This window comes from Apteryx mantelli, chromosome 26 (assembly GCF_036417845.1).
Source record: "Apteryx mantelli isolate bAptMan1 chromosome 26, bAptMan1.hap1, whole genome shotgun sequence".
In the NCBI taxonomy this organism is placed as follows: Eukaryota; Metazoa; Chordata; class Aves; order Apterygiformes; family Apterygidae; genus Apteryx; species Apteryx mantelli.
This window is the reverse complement of record NC_090003.1, coordinates 8,439,726-8,461,869: the sequence shown is the minus strand read 5'-3', so window position 1 is coordinate 8,461,869 and position 22,144 is coordinate 8,439,726. Positions and strand designations below refer to the sequence as shown.

The 22,144-nt window shown below is 49.0% G+C and overlaps 1 protein-coding gene across 4 annotated transcripts in view; it reads left to right on the top strand.

Moving 5' to 3' along the window:
- EPHB2 (EPH receptor B2) overlaps positions 1-22,121 on the top strand; it is a 127,599-nt gene extending 105,478 nt beyond the window's left edge. Inside the window, exons 7-16 of one of the 4 annotated variants that reach the window (XM_067311104.1) lie at positions 5,176-5,338; positions 6,009-6,117; positions 6,336-6,400; positions 8,484-8,606; positions 9,044-9,291; positions 9,949-10,164; positions 13,148-13,297; positions 16,488-16,681; positions 17,391-17,546; positions 20,189-22,121. In XM_067311104.1, coding sequence (XP_067167205.1) covers positions 5,176-5,338; positions 6,009-6,117; positions 6,336-6,400; positions 8,484-8,606; positions 9,044-9,291; positions 9,949-10,164; positions 13,148-13,297; positions 16,488-16,681; positions 17,391-17,546; positions 20,189-20,297 — 1,533 coding nt within the window. In that variant the 3' untranslated portion in view covers positions 20,298-22,121. Of the gene's footprint in view, positions 1-5,175; positions 5,339-6,008; positions 6,118-6,332; positions 6,449-8,483; positions 8,607-9,043; positions 9,292-9,948; positions 10,165-13,147; positions 13,298-16,487; positions 16,682-17,390; positions 17,547-20,188 lie in introns of all 4 variants that reach the window. The other 3 variants (XM_067311102.1, XM_067311103.1, XM_067311101.1) reach the window with 3 other exon arrangements.
- Positions 22,122-22,144: the final 23 nt, after the last annotated feature.

Below are 22,144 nucleotides of genomic sequence, written 5' to 3'. Positions count from 1 at the left end.
CAGAGCCCAGCAATGGGTGCGATGACCCTGTTGGCTGCTTAGATATCCCAAGTATGTGTGAAAGAGAATGGAAAACTCTTGGTCTTCCCAGAGGACCTTCTCCTTCCTTCACTTGTCCAGTACTTGCAGCAGGTGGGCCAGTTGTGGGAAGAGCTAGGTAACCGGGGTCCAGATCCAGGGTCTAAATTTTCCCTTCACCTGCTGGGTCATTAGTGGAGAATGGGGATGGTAGGGATGCCACAGAGCACATGTTGTGCCAAGGTGGACCGCACTAGCAAGTGGCCAGTCTTTGAGGTTTGGTGTCATGCTGTCAGTGCATTTACGCTAAAGGTGAGTTTGCTACCTGCATGTGGCGGCCTGAGCCCCCTGTAGCTGTGCGTTGTGCCAAAGAGAAGCTGGGCTGGACTCCTGTGGTGGGTACAGGATGCACTAGGGGCTTTGGGGATGCTGATGTGAGGTGACAGAAGGGATCCCACAGCTGTGGCTCTTCAGTTGCTCTGGAACATGCCCATTCCACCTCCTACCTGCCCAAGAGGGCGGAGGGATCAGCAAGCCAGGGTTGTGGCAGGGTGTTCATCCTACAGAATGGGAGGAAATCACGGGACTGAAACTGTATGGCTGCTGAGGGATCTGAAGACCGTGTTGATGTTGCTGTGCCCTCCCAGAGCCTGCCAAGCTCTGTGTGGCTGCAAACTGCACCCGTGCTACCCAGGGGAGATGGGGAATGGGGAGCAGGAGATTTCTCCTTCCAGGAATCTGCCCCCCTGCACAAGAGCTTATAAACTATACATTAAAAATTGCAAACTAACTAATTAAAAAGCTTTATGATTAAATGGAACTGAAAATATTTTCCCAGCAGTTGCCGGAAGAAATGATTAATCCCCCCCACTGCCTGCCTGTGACCTATTTTCTCATCACCAAGAGCCAGAGGGAGAACAGGGAGGGGGGAGTTTCTTTGTAAGCTGTTAAATAGGTCCTGACCTATATTGCATAAATCACAGCCATTTATTTGACCCTTGGAAATGATCCCAGAATACGTAGCAAGATGGATGAGAAGGTAACAAGACAGATCTGGAAAGCAAGAGGGGTCCTTTCCCCAGGGACACTCTAAGCAGAGACAGAAGATCTCAGGGAGGTCATTCTCCTCCTCTTACTTTCTCTTATTCTTTCTCCCTCTCTTTCCTCCCCCTCTCCCCTATTTTCTGGGAGAGGCTGTAAAGAAAGAGAATTTCTGTCTAAAGGGGAAGCTGCTGTTCATGGCTGGGCTTGGTGGCCATCCACAGGGTGAGCATCTATTTGCCACCCTTCTCGGAGATTAGGGTGCGGGGTGTCACTGACTGCAGGGATAAGTGGCCTGAGCTGCTCTCAAGCAATGGCTTACATGGGAGCAAGCTTGCGAGTGGAGCACAAGCCCTGCCAGAGTGAATATTGCAGGCTTGGCCCCTCAGCGTGCTGAGGAGGGGCAGTGCCACGTGCTGGTGCTGAGGCTCTTGCTGTCCTGATATCTGAATGTCTTGGTCCGTTTCTTGCTGGTGCTTTGGTGCAAGAAGAAAGGCCAGTCTTTATCTCCTGCAACCAGGATGAATGTCCTTCTTGGAAGGGGATTGTTGGCTCAAAGCTTAGATGTATCCAGTCCAGCAGCAAACAAATGTCAGAGGATTTGGAAGCATGTGGAAGAAAAAAAGGGATAAGCGAGAGCTAGAGGTCAGTACCTGGCCAATGGCAGTGGGTTTGTCTCTTTTCCAAAACGCCTCTGCGTTTGTTAGCCTTTACTCTCATAACTCTGAAGTCCCAGTTGCACACACACAGTCTGATCTCTCAGCAATTGCCAATAGCTCATGTCGTCTTATGCTTCAGATGGTGAGTCAAGAGTGCTTTAGATGCAGGATACTTTCCCTTCGATCAGTTCTGAATTTACTCTCTCCTCATTTACTGTGCCAGTTTATCTACGTATTGAGGGATCATCTCAGTTACAACCACAACTGCTCTTCTAATGCCTAGACACTAGTTTTACAGTGTCATTGGAGAAGGTGTGACTCATCATGGACCTGGCCAGCGCCTCCTGGTCGCTTAGACAGTGGTACTACCATCTTCTCCACTGTCTCTTCCATCCTGTCCCGCAGGCATCCTGACTTCTGGTTTGCTTTTTTGAGTAGGGCTTTCCACGGAGTTGTCCCTCCAGGCTTCTCCATTTTTGCGTTTTCAGCAATGCAGTGATGTTATTTCCTTTTCTGTCTGGTTGGCAGAATTGAATCTCGCATTAATCTAGCCATTGCAGTGCTGAGTTTTGAAAATTCAAAGCCATTGACTTGATCCCTGGAAGCAATCCCAAAATGCATAGCTTTGGATCTGCCGTGGTCTTCCCCTGTTTCTCATCAATATTGCATTTGGAATCTCAGTCTGGATAGGGTGTGTGACACATCCCAGGTGTGCTCTCACTCCATTGCCAGTCTGCACAGATGTGATTTTCTTCCAAAATGTTTTATTGCAAACTGTCCCATGTGCTTCTGAATGCTCAGAAAATATCTCTGGAGCTGGTTAAATTATTTCTAATGGGAATTTTTTCCTGTTAGGAAATTATATTTTATTAGCATAAAAACAGTTCAAATGTAAGGGTAGTAGCATATGCATCTTAGATCAAGTGTTTTGGCTCTGCATTTTAAATTGATTCTCTTCTGTATAAAGACATAAATTTAAAAATTAGAATAAGTGCATTGATGTTAACAAAGGGAGCTGTTCACATTACCTGAAACAAAGGTATATTTTTGTTTCAATTTGGCATATTATTAACAACATTCCTATTACTAGATATTATTTAAAATGCCTGTACAGAGGCAACATTATGATTTTTCTTTCCCTTGTACTTAGAGCAAGTCAGTGCAGATTGTCACCCAAACACTGCACAACCCCCCTTCACTGTGGTCCTCTCCCTAATGTATTTTTTTACCTCCAAGAGGCACCAACAGACCTGGCAATATTTGTCTTATTAAAAAAAAGCAAAAACAAAAAAATTGTTTTCCTTTAGAAAGGGCAGAGTAGTTTCTGTTCAAGGCTGCCAAATTCATCCCAAGAATGTGGGACCTGGAGACTTTCAGTGTTGCCAGTGATATCTGAGAGAGTTGCGGGAATGTGCAGGATGAAAAGGGTTTCCAGTGGGAATGGTGAAGGGACAGTAAGTCTCTTGAGTGGGTTTGCAGAAGGTGCAAATGCGTCTAGTTCTGCACACCCTCACCAAGGGACACACCTGAACACCCACCCACCCAGCCTGCAGGAGAGGTGAGCATTTCCATGCAAAGGCTGCTTTCCGAAACTCTGCAAGACATGTTCAGTCTGTGGTGACAAGTTGTGTGATTTCCTAGCGGGAAACCTAGCAGGGTTTCCTAGCTTCTCCCGCATCGTGGCAGGGATTGACTGCACTGCTTGTGCAGTTTCAAACACTGCACAGATTAATTAGCACCCCTCGTTAGGTGAAACGTTGGGCTTAGCGTATGCACTAAGCAATTTTGCAATTGTTTGAAGATGTTCGGCTCAAATGTGTTAGGAGATGCAGGAGCCCTTTACTGCGTGGAAGCAATGCTGGTTAACAGGGTCAGCTGAAAGGTAAGGGAAAGGGGAACCGTGGTGGTTGACAGCCGGTTAGTACAGGTAGGAGTAGAGTTGGGTGTAGCCTTCATGTTACCCATGAGTTCCCAGCATCCCCAGGGCAGGGCTCATGCCGAGGACAATTGGCAAGGGCTCCTTCCAGTTTGGTCCCAGAGCTGCTGTGTGCCAGCACAAGGGGCGACCTGGCCCATGAGGACTTTCCTGGACATCAGCCGTGCAAGGGAGCAACCTTCCCAAGCCTGGGACTGAAGCTTGTGCCTGATGCTTCCCATGCCTCCCCAGAATGGAGCGAGACCTCCCATTCCCCTATGCTGCCCAAGCCCTTGGAGGGGGCTCTGTCTGGGGTCAGCAGCCCCAAGGAAAACAGTGAGAGCTAGAGGATAAAGAGGAGATGTTGGCTGGGAGCTCTGCTAATCACTTTCCCTCAATCCCCGTCTGTGCCTGGGATCCACGTTGCTTCCGTCCGGGGCTCAGATTTCTTGTGTGAGGCACTCGACACCTGATTAAATGTTATTGGAAAGCAGCTTGACCCAGGCACCCTGGCTGGCTGGTCTCTCTGCTTCCTGATGGTGAGATTAAGGTGACAATTGCAATGTTTTAACGTGGCCTTCCCTTAAGGTTTGTGTGATCAAGGAGATCACCCTACTGAATACATCCATACAGCCTGCTGCTAGCTTCTGGTGATGCCTAGTCCTGCGGTGAAACAAAGGAGATGTCCGTGACCATGGAGGTCAAGACCACCTTGCATTCAGCAGATGCTTGGCTGGGAGGGGAAGGGCTCTTGTGGTTTGACATCCCCAAATGCTATTGCTAAACAATATTCCCCATAAAAGTCTAGGAGCTTTGGACCCCAGGATCCATCCCCAGAGTGTCCAGCAACACCCTGTTACCAGATCTGAGCAGCTCTTCTAATGCACCTGATCCCACAGGTTCAGATGTGTGTTGTGATTTGGCACCCAGTCTTGGACTAGCTTTGTACATGTGGCTCTGTTTGCTCCAGGAACTACAGCAGATTGTTGCCGTGCAGACGCTCAGAAGAGCTGTCTGCCAAATTAAGTTGGTTGGCATTTCTCTTTGGCTTTTTTTGGCTGGTAAAACATGACTTTTTAGAAATAGTTTTTGCAAGTCCTTCAAGCATTTTGCAAAGGCTATCCATCGGATGGAAGAACAAAGAAGAACAAATGGAAAGGGTCCAAGGTTGGATCAGACACAGAAGGAGAGCATGAGAAAGGAAGACAATGCTAAGAGAAAGTGGATGCAGAAAACAAAAGCAGCTCCCATTCCCACTGAGTTCAAGGTCTGGAAAAGCTAACTTAGGTTTGTAGCTAATGCCTTCCTCAGGGCATTTCTAGACGTGTGCTAGCCCAGTGATAGTCACATATGTTCTTCTGTGGCTCCCTGCCTGGGGGAAGAGTCAGGAAAACGGCCTTTTTGTTCAGCTCCATGGTCTCCCTGTTCACTGAACTTATGCCACTTACATTGCTCTTTTCTTCTGTGTTTCCTTCTAGACATATATCACCTGATTCTGGAGCAGGACTCTGTTTTCTGATGACAAATCTGTTTTCTTGACAGGATCTGAGTGAATTAAATTCAACAACAGTGAAGAGCCCCACCAACACCGTGACAGTGCAAAACCTCAAAGCTGGCACCATCTACGTCTTCCAGGTGCGGGCACGTACCGTAGCTGGTTATGGCCGGTATAGCGGCAAGATGTATTTCCAGACCATGACTGAAGGTGAGTCTTCAGCTGCCTCTGCATAACGGTGATGTAGGACCCAAGGGTGCAGAGAGACTTGAGCAAGATGGAGATGCACTGGCAGCAGTGCTGATCCCCTTGCTGGTAGTCTCATCATTGACTAGACAGATACATTTATCTGATACAGGACCTGGAGAGAGGCATGGGCACTTGGTGGTCCATGCAGGAAATTGCACAGACTAGGCCAATTTCTGCCCAAGCGTTGTTGGCATGGAGACCTGTCCACTCATTTGGATTTAGAGGAAACAAAATTCCATGCTTCTTCTCTGTGTAGCTGTCTGTGACAAATACAGAGCTAGCGTCCCTATCTACTAAATTTGTACTGCTAAATAAAACAGGCCAAGCCTGTTTTCTGGCCCTGAGGCCAGGTATTAAGGCACAGCTTGCATCCACAAGCCTAAGCTTTCCCACCCCAAAAGGATAGCTCCATCCAACCTTCCTGTTAGGGAAGAGTCCCTGTCACAGCCAACCCTGAGCCGTGCCCAGAATGGTGCTAGATGGCACAGGCCAAAACCATGCCAGGAAGCACGTTAGCAATGGCCCTGAAAACGCAGGTCAGTGCAGGGGCCCATGTTCTGGCCTTGATGTATTTATTAGCGTGGACCCAGCCTGTGCCGCAATAACCAGTTCCCTCCTCCTTGTGTGTCAGCTGAGTACCAGACCAGCATCCAGGAGAAGCTGCCGCTCATCATTGGCTCCTCCGCGGCAGGGCTGGTGTTCCTCATTGCTTTGGTCGTCATCGTGATTGTGTGCAACAGGTAGGTCAACCCAAGAGCACAACCCAGGCTTGCATGAGTCTCCAGACTGGGCACCAGTGGGCTGGGTGAGAGGGCAGCAAGGGGAAAAGGAGGCAGGGGCGCAAGAGGGGAGGATGGAGAGAGGAAGGTTTAGGGGGGAAAGGGATGCCTGTGCAGTCCATTCCTCAACCCCAGCCTGACCCGTGCCCAGCATTCAGGACTCCCTTTCTTTCCAGAAGACGGGGCTTTGAGCGTGCTGATTCCGAGTACACCGACAAGCTGCAGCACTATACCAGTGGCCACAGTACGTACCGCGGCCCCCCGCCAGGCCTGGGGGTCCGCTCGCTCTTCGGTTTGTGTTCTTGTTCACTCATTCCTTGTGTCGTGCGGGAAGGGCTCGGGCCCACCTAGCCAGGCTCTCGTGTGCATGCTTAGAAAGAAAGAGCTCTGTTGTTGGCCAGGGCTCTCAGAAATATCGCCCAGATGCCTTCTGATCCCTGCCCCGAGAAAGCTTCTGCCCTTGGGACTGAAAAGGTGGAGCTCTTCCAGGGAGTCGTTGGAGGGATCTGAACTGTTATATGCCCCTTGGCTTGTGTCCGGCAGCCCCGCCGTGTCAGCATGCATCTGCTGAATCCTACCTCCGCTTCACCACGTCACTCCTAGACTCCTGCTGTAGCCCACAGCACGCACTCCTGAGCCCGCACGTTGCATCCCCTGTAATCACAACTCGGGCTGGCAAGCATGGTCTAGATCACCCACGCATGTCACCTCCATCTCCCACCTCCAATGTCCCGTATGATCTAGATCCCTGTCTTGCCTGGTAGGGTCTGTGCTCTCTGGGCACGCATGCTGTCAGGTGCCAACCCTGCTGTGGTCATCCGTGCGTGTTCTGCAACACGCCCCTCCGTGTGCTTCTGAAGCCTGACCATCTACTGCGCTGCGGTCCCAGAACCACACCTTTTCTTGCTGCTCAATTCCTGAGCTTTGCTCAGCTTGTGTGCAGCAGCCAGACCCCTACCCTGACTCACCCACACCCTGGGGAGTGCTGTCCTTCCTGCGAGAACCCACGTGCGTCGTGGTGCCTTTGCTAGAGCCCATCCTGGTGCTCCCAGAATCCCCTCCCTCCCTTGCAGCGTACCTTTTCCGACATGCCTGTGTATTGCAAGGCACTCGTTCATATCTAAAATCCCTATTTTCAACCTCACCGTGCACTTGATGGAGCGTTCTCTAAAGCAGCCTTCGCGTTCTGACTCTCTTCAAGATTGAACTCTTGCTCCATCAAGTACCAGCTAGACCCTGCCTCATCCCAATGCCTCCTCATTCTCCCCAGCTGCATGTCCTCTAGAATTCCTTTTTTTCCCCTCTCACTAGAGACCTGTCACTGTAATTCTGCTGTGTTTTGAATCTCAGTTGTTACTTACCTCATGTTATACTTGCAGCTTCAGGATTCCTGGCCTTTTTACACCTGTTCCTGTACAGACCTGGGCCTTATCCAAAAAAAAATGGTTGTACCTGGAGAACACCAGTAGCTTCTGCAGTTACACCCAAAAACATTTCCCAAGAGGTGGAGAGCTGAATTGCACCTCTGAGCCAGAATAGCAGTGTGCTGGCTGGTGTTGCTATAACTTACCAGTAAAAATGACACTCTTAAAGGAAAATTATGTAAATGCAACTCTCAGTTGTTTGCCAGTCCTTACTGCATGTGTAAACATACATTCACACTTTCTCCTAGGGTCTGGTGCCTAACATGACAGCTTCAGGCTGGGACGGCTTTAATAGCTGTGCCTTCACAACTGTTGAAATAGGCTAGATGCCACAGGATACAGATGAAGCGATAACAGGCTTGGGGGGGGTGGCTTTTTAGCCACATCGTCACTCAAGAGGCTGATCCAAGGCTCAGTTTCCCACCAGCAATTCCCATGGAGAGCCTACAGCATTTGGTTAGCAAATGACTAAGGCATGGAGAGCCTGTAAAGCCCTCAGTGTTGCAGGAACCTCTCAGAACATGACAGGATGCTGGTCAGACCCGTTCTGAGAGGTTCAGCAGTCCAACCTCACCCAGTCCTTCTCAAACTGCTTTGCTGTCTGTTTCGTGCCCTTGGTTATGTGACTTGCTGAGGTCAAAAAAGGTGTTCATCATTGACAGCATTTGTCTCATACATATGCACCAGTGCTCACGCCCCCACACGCAGACACTTGCACCCAGATGCGCACACACAAATGTGCCTACGCATGCTCACGCACACAGGCATATGCACACATCCCTACACACACTTGTGCACGCACAACCCCGTGCACACACACACAGATTACTCCTTTTCTTGATGTAACTATCAGCCATTCCATTTGCATCTGTCTGTCTGACTCTCTCCTTCACCTTTATGCAGTGACTCCAGGGATGAAGATTTATATCGACCCTTTCACCTATGAAGATCCAAATGAGGCTGTCAGGGAATTTGCAAAAGAAATCGATATCTCTTGTGTCAAAATCGAGCAGGTGATTGGGGCAGGTAGGTAAACTGTGAATGTATGTCTGGCCCTCAGCAATACACTCTCCTTCATGATCCCAGGCCTTGGTGAGGATGTACGTGTACTAGGAAGACTGAAGAATGAATTCACCCATAAAAGAGTTTCAGTAAGGTCTTATACTTAGCCCCAGTCTGCCTCGACTAGCAAGAACAAGCTGGACTTTGAAGCATGTCCAGTGCTGGAGACAAGGAGTTCTCCCATGTGCAGAAACAGAACAGTGTGCAGTGCTCCTCACCAAGAGGATTCATTCACCTAAAGGGAGGCTCTTGGTGGAGAACGGAGGAAGAAGCGCAAAACAGGTTGCGCGTGCACAGCTCAAGGGTGGGCATGGCTGGAGCCCTGTAGAAGGGTTCCTCAGCGAAGAAGGCAGAGGTCTGGGAGGCCAACACGCCATACCTGTTTCTCTCTCTTTTAACAGGAGAGTTTGGTGAGGTGTGCAGTGGGCATCTTAAGCTTCCCGGCAAGAGAGAGATCTTTGTGGCCATCAAGACCCTGAAGTCTGGTTACACGGAGAAGCAGAGACGGGACTTCCTGAGTGAAGCAAGCATCATGGGGCAATTTGACCACCCCAACGTCATCCACCTGGAGGGAGTGGTGACCAAGAGTTCTCCAGTCATGATCATCACTGAGTTCATGGAGAACGGCTCACTGGACTCCTTCCTACGGGTATGAGGTCCTAAGAGTGCACTGCCCCAGAGATGTGTTGGGCCAGAGGAGGATTTGGAGGGGGAGAGTCCCTGTGGGTGTGATGCTGTGCCAATATAACACTGTTCTTCACTGCCCAGTGTCCCCTGCAGCTGGGACAGCATCGTGGCAGATGTGCACATGCACATGTTCAGCTGTACCCTTAGGCCGTGCCTACATGTGTACCTGCCCACAGATACATTTACAAACTCTGCTTCTGTGAACATGGAGGGACGTTCTGCTATTAGCTTTATCACAGCAGAACTTCACCTCCAGCTTTTCTGCCTAAATATTTATAGGTCTCAGTCTGAGATGAATAATTCATTGTGTTGAAGGGAGATAACCTGCTTAATAGGAATAGATTAGCCTTCCTCAATCTTCCTGTGCAAGGTGTGGCAGAGCTGTTGCCTTTGCATGCAGCACCCATCCGTAGTGATGTCCATAAGGGGTGTGAGAGTGACTTCCAGCCCCTGCGAGCTCTCCACCGTCATGCTTTGAGAGGCAACTTACAGTTCTTGCGGCATGACTATGTCTTGACATGCTGTATAGACAGAGGCTACTTGCTGTTTCTCTGACTTCATGCCATGGCAGGCTGTGGATATGCTCCTTTCATGTGGCCTCCTCCTCTCTTCCCCTAAGCAAAATGACGGGCAGTTCACCGTGATCCAGCTGGTGGGCATGTTGCGGGGCATCGCAGCAGGCATGAAGTACCTGGCCGACATGAACTACGTGCACCGGGACCTGGCCGCCCGCAACATCCTGGTGAACAGCAACCTGGTCTGCAAAGTGTCTGACTTCGGCCTCTCCCGTTTTCTGGAGGATGACACCTCTGATCCCACCTACACAAGTGCACTGGTAAAACTGCCCTTCTAAAGGGGGAGGAATGGGTGTTTAAGCAAAGCGTCGGGGAGAGAGACGGGAGGATTCCCTGTTGACAGGTTGGGAATGCTTTTGTCAGGGTACCAAAAATGGAGAGAAGGTGTCAGATAGGAAAAGACTGATGAAATGAACCAGGAAAGATTTTTCTCTTGCAAGGTCCTACCCAGATGTCATTCCAATAGTTGCTGATGGGGAAGGGCCCTATAGTCATTCCTGTGAATAACTGAGCATTCTTCCACCACGTTTGCACACATGTACATGTCCCTCATAAAGCCCTTAGCTGGGGATGATGCATTGCACCCATCCAGTGTGGCCCAGGTTGGGGTCCTCCAAGATGCCAACCTGACGGATTTGTCACCAGGGCTGCAAGGGTTGGTTTTGTCCTGCCACTATCCAGTTGTGCTGTCTGGGAGGCAGTGATCCTTTTTCATGTCTTGTCATGGACTCTGCCCCAGAAGTGATAGACGGAAGTGTGAATCCGTGCTTGGCAAAGCGTGTTGCAGATACTCGCTGAATTAAACAGCGAAAGAAATGTTCTCAGAAATGGCCTGTAACACCCTCCCAGGGATGCTGCAGTATCAGTGACGTAAGCATCACTGGGGACTCGTTGCCTGTCTCAACTACATAACGTACACCAGGGCTAAAGGCTAATTTGGAGACTGTTATTGTTAAGTAAGACTGCAGCCAGTAGTTTGCATAGACGTCATTGTTTATAAGGGCAGAGAGCATCTCTGCTATCATCCAGCACAATGCCTATGATAGGACTTTTGGAAATGAGCTGTGATAGAGCTGGGGCATGATCTGTAAGAAATTGTCTCCTGGATTTTTTTGAAGCTGCCGGTGATATCTGCCGTAGCTCTGAGTGAATTGCAACGGTGGTTGATTACCCAACACCTAAAAATGTGCACTTGTCTTCTCTTCTGAACTTGTGTAGCTTCGCACATCAACCGTTGGCTTTTCTAATAATACAGCCATCCTACAGGTTTTAGAAACATTAGCAAAATTTATTTCTCCTGTAAGTATTTGCACATCGTGATCCTTATGCCTATTAACTTTCTTTTTCTCAAGCTAAACACACGGGAGCTTCTGGTGATTACTACTGTGTTTTTTTTATTCCTATTATTGTACTTGTAGGTAGGTACAATAGGAGGTGGGAGATTTCACTCATCTCACTGAAATGAGCTCCCATGAGACTCCTCCAAATACCCACATTCTATAATTCCCATTTTAAGGCTTATTTTCTAGTCAATTTTTAAATCCACTGCTTGTCAGGATCTCTGTAAAGAACATGCCTGTCTGTGAAGACAGAGATGGAGTGAACATCGCCTTTTGTACGGAATGCTTGGTCTTCCCCACTGTTGGAAAAAAAGTTATTTTGTCTGAGGTTTGTGGCTGTGAGAAGTTTAAGGAACATTATGTTTTTTCATTATTTTAGCATGTATAGAGTCTGAGTCCTATTAAGTCCTAGAAGACCCATAATAAGATGTGATAGTTACCCAGTGACAAAATATAATCTTAATCTCGCAGCCACAAACCTCAGATAAAATTGCTTATTTTCCAGCACAGGGGAGGATTTTCCCCTGAGAACGTCCCTTGAGTTGGGAATGGCCGAAGTCCAAAGACGCTCGTGGGAAATGAGGAGGCTGCAAGGGCTTAGGCAGAACATTGCAAAGCCCGTGGCCGCACGCTGTGTATGTCAGTGTTGTGCACTGATGTGCATAACTCCTCTCTGGGAGGAGAGAATAGTCTTTCTGATTTCTGCAGAGCTGCTGTTGCCCAGCAGGATCGCTGGCGGCCCACTGCGTACCCAGTTCCTCCCATCTCTCGATCAGTAACCAAGCATGCCGTACTGAAGATGTTCACTCCATCTCTGTCTCCAGAAACAGGCAGGATCTAAGACTGCCGGATTATGCGTATATATCAGCCAAAAGACCAACACGTGAGGAGCTCAGGAGGACGGTCTATCACTGACTTTTAAGAGCCCGCAGATGGAGAACAATTGAAGAGGATGCTGTTTTAATTCCTTTTGTTCTGCTCCTGAAATAGCTAGTTAACAACAAAAGGGTGGAGGGAGATTTAAAGGGGATCAGTTTGGATTTTTCTAAATTCTTCGCCATTCATTTCTCCACAAAAGGCTCTACAAGCGCAATGGGCATTTTGGCATTCCAGAGATTACTCTAGCAGTAGGCAGTCAGTACCGACAAATGAAACCGTTCGTAGGCCCTTTCTGATTTTTTTTTTTTTCTCTGCCACGTAGAAGGGGTGAGGGAATTGTGCCCGGCAGTCCCAAACAGTAGCCCTCAGCTGGTTTTGCAGAGAAAGACAGTTCTGTGTGGTCTTGTAGGGTGCACGTTACACTGGGACAATTCTGCTGAGGGAACTGTGGGATACCTGTAATTACACTCCCAATAAATTTATGGCCTGATGACCTGCGAGGTCAGGTGGAGGGAGCTGGGCTTGTTTAATATGACGAAGAGGAGGCTGAGGGGAGATGTATTAGTGGTCTGCAGTACTTGAAGGGCAGTTGCAAAGAAGACAGAGCCAAACTCTTCACAGTGGTGCCAGATGATATAATAAGGGGCAATAGCCAAACCTGTGGCTTGGGAGGATCATGCTGAATATTAAGAAAAGCTTCTTCCCCAAGAAGGTAGTGCCTAAGTGCAATCCTGGGACAAGTCACCAGACAAGCGGGAGATTCTCCATCCTGGAAAGTTTCCAAGACTTGGCTTGGAAGACAAAGACATGGCTTCTAAGACAAAGCCATGGCTGTCTTGATCTGGTGTTAGGCATAGCCCTGCTGTGAGCAGGAGCTTGGACCAGAGACTTCAGAGGTCCCTTCCAGTAGTGCTTCTAGGATTTTACTAGTATAATGGGTGCAAATATTCTGGACACCATTCTTTTTCAGTTTTTCTCAATCTTTCTTTCACCATCCTCTGTTTTGTTTTGTTTCTTCCTGCAGGGTGGGAAGATCCCGATACGGTGGACAGCGCCTGAGGCAATTCAATATCGAAAATTCACATCAGCCAGTGATGTGTGGAGCTACGGAATAGTCATGTGGGAGGTGATGTCATATGGCGAGCGGCCTTACTGGGATATGACCAATCAAGATGTAAGTTATAGAGAAACAAGGAGCAGAAACACTGAAATCGGGAGCAGACCGCAAGGCCAAAGCTCCCTGCATGGTTAGAGCTAGTCTCGGTCTGCAGCATAGCTGGAGCCTTCTCCAAATGTGGGAGATGCGTCCAAGGTCAACCGTTTCGGAAGAAATAACGGGGATAACTTTTGCCTTTGTTCTGGTCCAATTGTCCTGCTGCAGCAGAGGTTAGGGACTGTACAAGACCCACGGTGGTAGGATAGGGTTGATGTGAGCAACCTCAGCTGTAGTTGACAGATGCCAGGGAAGAGAGGGAGCAGACAGAAAAAGAAATGTTCCCACTGACCTGAGAGCAGTGGGGATCCAAAAAGTCTAATGGAAATGGTCACAGATTTAAGCTGAAAAATCTGAAGAGCACCAACATAGTACAAAGCCAACTTCACCAGGTTGCTGTTCACCAGGCAGAAGCACCACGTAGGCCCTTTCCGATTTTCCTCTGCCATGTAGAAGGGGCGAGTGAATTGTGCCCAGTAGCCCAGCAGCTCCAAGCAGTAGCCCTTGGCTGGTTTTGCAAAGAAAGACACTTCTGTGTGGTCTCACAGGGGCTAATTCCCTTCCCATTCGCGTTAGGGCTTCATCATCACCTGCAGCCTCGCACATCTCCTCTAGCCAGGTGTCACTGGCCTTCTCCCTGCCTCAGCATCCTTCTATAAGCTTAGCCCTCTGCTGTCCTCATCCCTTGTCCCTCCACCCTCCCTCCTCCTCTGGACCTCTTCCCGTGCTGGTTTCTCCTGCTGCAGCCCTCCGTGCTCTGGCAGCGCCGATTCCGCCAGCGGGGATGGCGGAGCCTGTGCCCTTCTTGTCAGCACAGCCCGCTGCGCGGCATCTCTTCCCCCCTGCCTCCTCCAGCCTCTTCTCCCCCTTCTCCTGCTGCAGGACATTGCATCCCAGAAGCTGTCACCACTTAATTGCTACTGGTCCTTGCTGCAAATTAGCACGTGCCGGATATTCACTGCAGATTAGCCTCCTGACCCAAGGGTGTGAACACCCGGGGAAGCTGGGGAGCGGAGAGGAGACGGCGAGCGTAGCCTGTGCCCCCTCGCGGGATGCGCCCGCTGGCAGCAAGGCGGGTGGTTTATTGGAGAATCGGTCAATGCCAGAGCCAAGAGCTTGATGCCTGTGTGATGATTCTTCCCCAGCCCCGCTCCCCCTGTGTGTCCCCTCCCCTCCTTTCTGTCTCGGATAGATCCGCCATCCAGAGAGAGAGCTGGGAGAGGGGACGGTTTGCATCTCTCAGGAGAGTCCCTGAACAGGAGCCAAGAGCTGCACAAAGCACACTAGCGATTCCTCAGGTTAGGCCTTTACAGGCCCAGTGGGGGCACCTTCTTGTTTGGCCAGGGCTGCCTCTCGGAGGAAGGGATGGGCGGGAGGACTCCTTCCATCTGGCACGTTTTGGCAGCAGTGGTGCAAGCCCCCATCTGTCTCGGGTCAGCCTGCCCAGCACCTTGCCCAAGCACATCAATATCTGGAGCGCCCTCCTGCTCTCACCTCCTTGGAGTCGCAATCAATCTTAAATCCTACCAGATACCTCACCTCACACCCTGGATTGCTTGTCCTGGATCTGCCACCCACCCTCACCTGGAGCGGCAGCTTTCTACTCCCACAGCACCTCCGTTGTCACCTCTCTGCCACCCCTTCCCTGCTGCTCTCCCAGTCCCAACCACAGTATCTCATTTTCTCTATGCAACCTTTCTGTTGAGCAGTGTACTCACCTAGAAGCTGTCCAGACATGGCTAATCCTTCCCCAGGAGGGTGGTACGGCCCTGGGATAGCTCACCGGACAAGCGAAGGGATCTCCATCCTTGAGAGTGTGCTGGACAAAGCCATGCCAACTCTGATCAAGTGCAGAGGATAATCCTTCTGTGAGCGGGAGGTTGAACAAGAGACACCAAGGTCCCTTCCACCAGCCCCACCGGGGTTTTGTCAGTCTCTCTTTCCCCTTTTTTATCATTTCCTTGGGGAGCTTCTCATTTCAGAGTATGGTCCCTGAGTTCAGTCACTGCAGCACTTCTGGTTTTTGTTGCCACGCACAAGCCTGTTTCTAGTGTCCAAGGCTCCGAAAAGCACATGCCCCTGGAAGAAATCCTGCATCTCCCTCCTCCTTGATTACCCAGGAAAGGGTGGTGGACTGCAAGTGCAGAGCTGGGCAACAGGGAGATGGGGTTCCTCTTGAAGATGATCTACTTAGTCCCATGTGCGTGCTATTTCCCTTGTACGTGGCAAGGCTGAATATTTTCCCAGCTCCAGTGGTGCAGCAAGGAGAGACCAAACAGGTAGCAGCCCAAACCTTCTTGCAGTGGCCCACAAAGCTGTAGGTTGGCTTAGGTGACGTGAGCTCCAACCCTCCTCTGCATGCTGTAGTAAAGTTCTCCTGCATGTGGCTCTGCTGACCAAGGTCTCTGTCCTGCCTTCCCTGTGTGGATGAAGCAGTGCTCAGATTTGCATGTACACAGGGCTGTGGAGAAATCCAGCTCTCACTGCTGGCTCAGCACACCCAGCCCGGTCCCATGACATGACAGTGCTGCCTGGAAGGACTAGGATGTTGACCAGGGTGTGGGAGTAGAAAGGACTACTGGGGAAAGGAAAACATAGGGGCAGCTCCCCTGCCTGTAGCTCACTTAAGAGCAGACCCTTCCCTCGATGGGGATGTTCTCCTTCCAGTGAGCTGTTTCGGTGTGCTGTGTACCCTGGTGTAGACGCAGCAGCAGTGCAGCCACCCAGCCAAGAGCACGGACTCTTGACTAACTTTCTCGTGCCTGGAGCTGCAGGATCACACATTCTTGGAAAGGTAACGGAGATGGCCTCTTTCCCCGGATTAGGAGACTGATAGACACGGCTCGTCACGAGTACTCGCTGTTGGCTGATCAAGGCTGGCGTCACTTCAGAGGACACCACAGAAGGCAGAGGGCTGGGATTTAGAGAGAGTGGAGGGCAGGGCGTTGCTACAAGAATAGGTGGCTGAGATGGGCAACGGTAAGTGGACAGAGAGCAGCTTTGTTGGACCTATGGTTGGCCATGACAGTCACCTTCGGAAGCTGAGAAAAAAGAACGTTATGATTTAAATGGGTTTCTCTTTGGCCACCTCCTCCTTTCTGGGATGAAGGCACTATTCCCATTGCACTGATCTCTTTTTCTTCTCTCGCAGGTGATAAATGCTATTGAGCAAGACTATCGGCTGCCACCCCCTATGGACTGTCCAAATGCCCTGCACCAGCTAATGCTTGACTGTTGGCAGAAGGACCGAAACCACAGACCCAAATTTGGGCAAATTGTCAACACCTTAGATAAAATGATCCGAAACCCCAATAGCCTGAAAGCCATGGCACCTCTCTCCTCTGGGTATGTATCTCTGTCTTTCTCTTGTCCTTTGGCTTCCGCTTGTAGATTTACTCTCCTGCACGGCCTTATGGACACCATCCTTGCATTTCTCTGGGCTAGCTATTGCAGAGGCTGTTTGGCCTGTGTTGTTTGGTAGGAGGGACAGTAAAAAATAGTCACTCTGGTTCCTCTCCTTGGCCAGCGTAGATTTGGAAGAACACAGAAGGCTCATTGAGTTGGACAGTGTCCTCTGCACAGTTAGAGGAGCAGCATGGCTTCATGCACACGATTGCTGGATGGGTATGGTTGCTTTGGTAGCCCAAGCCCATGCAGTGGAGGCAAAGAAGGCTTTATCAGGCAGTATGGTCTTTCCCTGAACTGGGGGGATGCAGTGACTTGTGGAGAGCACTGGCCCGGCTCTGCTAATGTACTGGCTGCCCTGTGCATCCAGGATTTCAGAGCTGCGCCCCATCATCTTCTCTTTGATTGTTCCTACCTCTGCTGGGTGAACTGATCCAGAAACAGATTGACCAGCATTCTTCTCCGGTGCCCTGCACAATCCCTCCCTCAGCTAGGCAGAGTGTTTTCTGGGTGGCACTGTCGTAATTCACTGCAATGCAGGCAGTTCGAGTGAGTTGTGCTCGTCCAGGTCCCCCCAGCTGATGGAGGGTGCAGAAATATATGCGCTTGCTGCTGCTTGTTCTGCTCATTCTCCATTTTTGTGTTTCAGGATCAACCTCCCTCTACTTGACCGCACAATCCCAGATTATACCAGCTTCAACACTGTGGATGAATGGCTGGATGCCATCAAAATGAGCCAGTACAAGGAGAGCTTTGCCAGTGCTGGCTTCACCACCTTTGACGTAGTATCTCAGATGACTGTAGAGTAAGTGCCTAGGCTTCTAGTCCCAAAGCAGTAGAAAAAGCCTCAGTAGTTTAACAATTGACCATTATTAAGCTATTTTTATTTTTTATATGATATGGTTTTACTTTTACAGTATGTTAGAGTCGCTATCTTGTGGAACCACTTTTGGTCTATTCAGTTTGTGCAGAACCTTCCTATTCTGCTCACTCTGCCTCATCTCCAGACTGGGTATCAGATTGCATGACCCCACTGTGAAAACGAAAGTCCTCACTAGGATCTCCAAACCGCCCCCGTGGAACGAAGCAGAACAATGGAGATTTCAGGCAGCGTCAGGCAGTTTTCCAGCAACTGGAGAACGCTTTTGGACTCGGCAGTCCTCTTGGATGTGTGACTGATTGCTGATAGAAACGAGCATGTTGCAAGCAAATTTCTGCTTAAGAAAGACCTCTGAGGGCCCAGATGGTTTCAAGTTTGTTCTGAAATCGTCCTGTAGCCACTAAAAACTTTCTTCAGTGGCAAAATTTTAGCAAGCTCTTCAGAGAAAGCAGGCAGCTGAAATCCATTTGTGGTGGGGTTTGAAATCTCTTGAGGCTAGCTGGGGCTTTCATGCCTGTGAAAGATTTGTGGCTGGTTGCAGTTAGCCGTAGAAACCCTGCCTTAAAAAGCACTAAGCATTAAAGCCATCTGTAAGTGCCACAATGTCTCTGTGCCCAGTAAACCAGGAAGGTTTATGCCTGGATTAGGTGCCTAATTTCACAGTTTAAAACTACCACTCAATCAGAATCTATTCGCAGAACAGCCAACCTGATCTTTTCTGGCTTTTTTTTATTCTTATTTTCTGCCGGGAAATTCACGTGGCAGTTTTGAATGTCTCAGTGTAACCGTGGTACCACCCCAGGGCCCTGGAGATGACTTTGGCACATTTTAGGCTCTGTTCGTACTACAGGGAGAAGGCCCGAATAATCTGAGAGACAGAGAAGGAAAACTGATACCAAACTAGGACATCACACCCACACCATAACTCAACCCTGCCCAGTTTGGTGTTTGCTATTTGCAATATATCTAAAAGCACATGCTTCTGCAGGCAGTCCAAATAATGAAGCCTGTTTTTTTTTCATGGACTTGTTCAGTGTGCCTTAAATGATACTTCTCCTGATTCCTTACCATGTCCATCACACTGTCTTCCAAGTCCTCTTCGTTTGCCTTCACCACAGTAACAAGAGTACCCTCAGCTCATTCCCAAGTCCCCACCAATTTTGGCAAGCCTAGAGAGGACAGTTAGTCCTTTTTCCTTTGGAAATCATGCTGAAACCTTACTTGAGACCACCTTCTCATGCTTGCTGGGCTTTGCAGAAGGAGGTAATCATGTAAACGGAGTTGAATTGCCATGAGACACTGTTTAAATGTGAGAGACACTGTGAAGTTTAAACATTTACTGAAGGCTGCTTCAATTCACCAGATCCAGCAGGTTTCAACATTGATCTACTGGCAAGGTTTCCTACTGTTTTTTCTGCAGGCTGGGACAACTAGGACACCAAAGGACCTGTGTCTGGGGCAGAGAGCTTAGGAAGGACAGGGCCATGCAGGGCCGCAGTCTCATTCCATTTTACAGACATTAGGGAGAAGTTTGAGCTTTGTTCCTAATCAGAACAAAAGCAGAACTTAAAGTAGCAAACTCCTCCAAGGAAGACGTCTGGGCAGTGGAGGGGGCGGACTGGAAAGCCTGTTCAGCAAGGCGAGCAGTCACTGTGAAGGACACCATCCCTGGTGCCAGAGTCACGTAATGCTCTAGCAGGTTTCCCGTTGCTTTGCTGAGCAAGAGTCTGAGTGGCAGCAAGGCTGTGGCTTGGATGTTCACTGGCAGGATGATCTCGGAGAGCGTGGGCTTGCAGTAGTCTCCAGTCAGCTGCCACCAGCCAGAACGCGTAGCTCTGTGGCACAGTCACCCGCCCAGCTTTCCTTCTTTATGCTCCTTTTTTTGACCAAGGAGAGATGAGGTCTGGAGCAAGCTGCCGTGTGTCACTCTTGTGCTGGAGGATTTCTCCTACCTTTCCTTTGACTTCCTGTTTACCCTTCCTTGCCCAATGACTTCAACTCAAAAACCAGTGGTTTTGCCACACTTCTTTTTAAGTCTGTTCCTAACAGTCAGGGGAGGAGAAAAGGCAATGGAAAATCCTTATAGTTACAATATCAGGTAGGGGTCAAATCTCATGAATGTCATCCGTTCCATAGCAGAAAGAGTTCATGACTGAGATTTATTCACTACTGGGCAGATGAGTAGCAAACCCAGCCCGAGAAATCAGAGATAGGACCAGTGCAGAGTCACACTCATGTTCTTGGCCTGGGCTTCATTTTTCTCAGATGCCTAATATGCATTAAAAAAAAAAAAGCAGTGCAAAAATTGTCACTAGCTTGCTATGCTTTAGCAGAGAAGATAAGTAGCAAAAGGTTATGACTTCATGGTCTCATCAGAACAGTGTAAGAGTAGTAAGAACAGCCGTCATCTGCATGAAGGGAATGGCATTCACGTTGATGAAGGTGTAGCACATCCTTTCCATGTGCCTCCAAGAGTGGAAAGAATGGGCTCCAGACACAGGCTAGATCTGGTGTTTCTTCTGTTATTTTGATGTTTATTTGGTTTTTGGTTTTTTTTCCTCCCAAAGGGACATTCTGCGAGTTGGGGTCACTTTAGCAGGACACCAGAAGAAAATTCTGAACAGTATCCAGGTGATGAGAGCACAGATGAACCAAATCCAGTCTGTGGAGGTTTGATAGCTACACGTCGTCATACTCCTCTTCCTCGAGGCCCTGCTCCCCTTTGCCCTTGTATGTCCAAGCTCCAGTTCTTGAGTGTTCTGCATGGACCAGAGACAGGCAGCTGCTCTGAGGATCATGGCAACAGGAAGAAACGTCCTATCGTCAATAATGAGAAGTCGCCAAGAGCTTCTAGAATTTAAGCAATGGAAAAAGGGAACAAAAAGACAACTATTTTGAAAAAAAAAAAAACAAACTATGAATTATTTTTAAATAATAATAAAGCAATTGCATTCTTGAAAAGGGCTCCAAAATCAGTGGGAGTCTCCAAAGGAAGAGAAAAGAGCAGCTTCATCTACTTCCTCTTGCACAAGGCTGCTGCAGCTGGGCCCAGACACCTCTGGAGCAATGAGACTTTTTCAAGAAGATGAACACAAAGAAAAGTCGTGAGAAGCACTTCTCTTTCTCATGTGGGATGGCGACTCTGGGAATGTCCCACAGCCAGCCACCCTTCCCGAAAGCCCAAGGGAAGAGAGAGCTGAAGCTCTTTGGTGCTGTGGAACCAAGTGCATCTCAGAAATTGATGGACTTCTTCAAAAGTTGAAGTTTTGGGGGTTTTTTTAAACAAATAAACTGAGACTAGAAGAGGCTGTTTCCGACAAATAAGAAGGAATCTGTAACACTCGGGGTGGGGGGGGGGGATGGGGAAAACCAATCCTTTTTACATCTCTTATTTTTCTCTTGTCATGGAACAGTTTTGTGAGTGACAGTTTCCTAAGGGTCCGTCCATCCACCCTCCAATGGCATCATTGTCTCATACATATCATATGCACAAGACTTTTAGTGATGTCCTCACTAGATGCCAATGATCTTTTCCCAGAAGACTTCCCAAGTACAGTATGTAGTAGTTTTTGATTACAAATGCTGACGTGTACCTTTATTTTTTCGGTTGTTGTTGTTTGGCGATTTGTCCTTTTACCTTGTTTTGTTAACACCAATTTGTGAGTTTGGGGTTGGAATTTTTTGGTTGGTTGGGGGTTTTTTTGTTTTTTTGTTTTTTTTTAATGAAAAAGAAATGACATTTCCAACCATCATATCATTTAAGAACTTAAATCCTTTCCTTGTGGAAGGAGATATTGCAGCTTATTGACAATATGCCAGGAGAAAAATTTTTTTATATGCACATTTCCTCCTGTTTGCTTGTTTGTTATTTTGCAATTTGTCATGGCCTGACAGATGTTTCTAACTGTTGGGCTTCCGGTTGTTTGCCAAGATGAAATGACCACCTGCTCGATTCAGGGCTGCTGATGCAGGGGTGAGCAGCATCACGGAGGGGGGTTTTTTTGCAGGGGGGAGGGAAAAGCAGGGGAGGGCGGATGGGTTGCGGGGAGGGAACGATGACTCCACGGCCGGCTGTCAGAGCCCCTTGGAAACGTGTAACTGCTTAGAAAGGTGTCGGAAGAGGATTGGTGCACGTACTGCAGAAAGGCAGGGTAAGCGCACTGGGCGCAACCCCGGTCCTCTAAGAGGAGCTTGCGGCGTGTGGTTTCTCAGAGGGTGGACCATGTTAATGGCCAGGTTGCGGATGGTTCGCTTCAGTAACCAAACTCTGCGTGGATGTGCTCCGTGCCCTTTGGACATGCAGTCCCTTCTTTAGATGATGCACTGGAGACTCTGAGGCAGCTTCAGTCTCAGCCGGTGACCTCTAGGAGAGTCTGGAACAGCAAAGGTGGAAACTCTGATCAAGTAGCCCAGGTCTCTGTAGGCAAGATGCAGTGATTGAAGCTGAATGGTCAGTCAGTGGATTTATAAATAACTGAAATAAATGCTTTAGTTACTGAACAGGTCTTTGGTATGTGTAAATA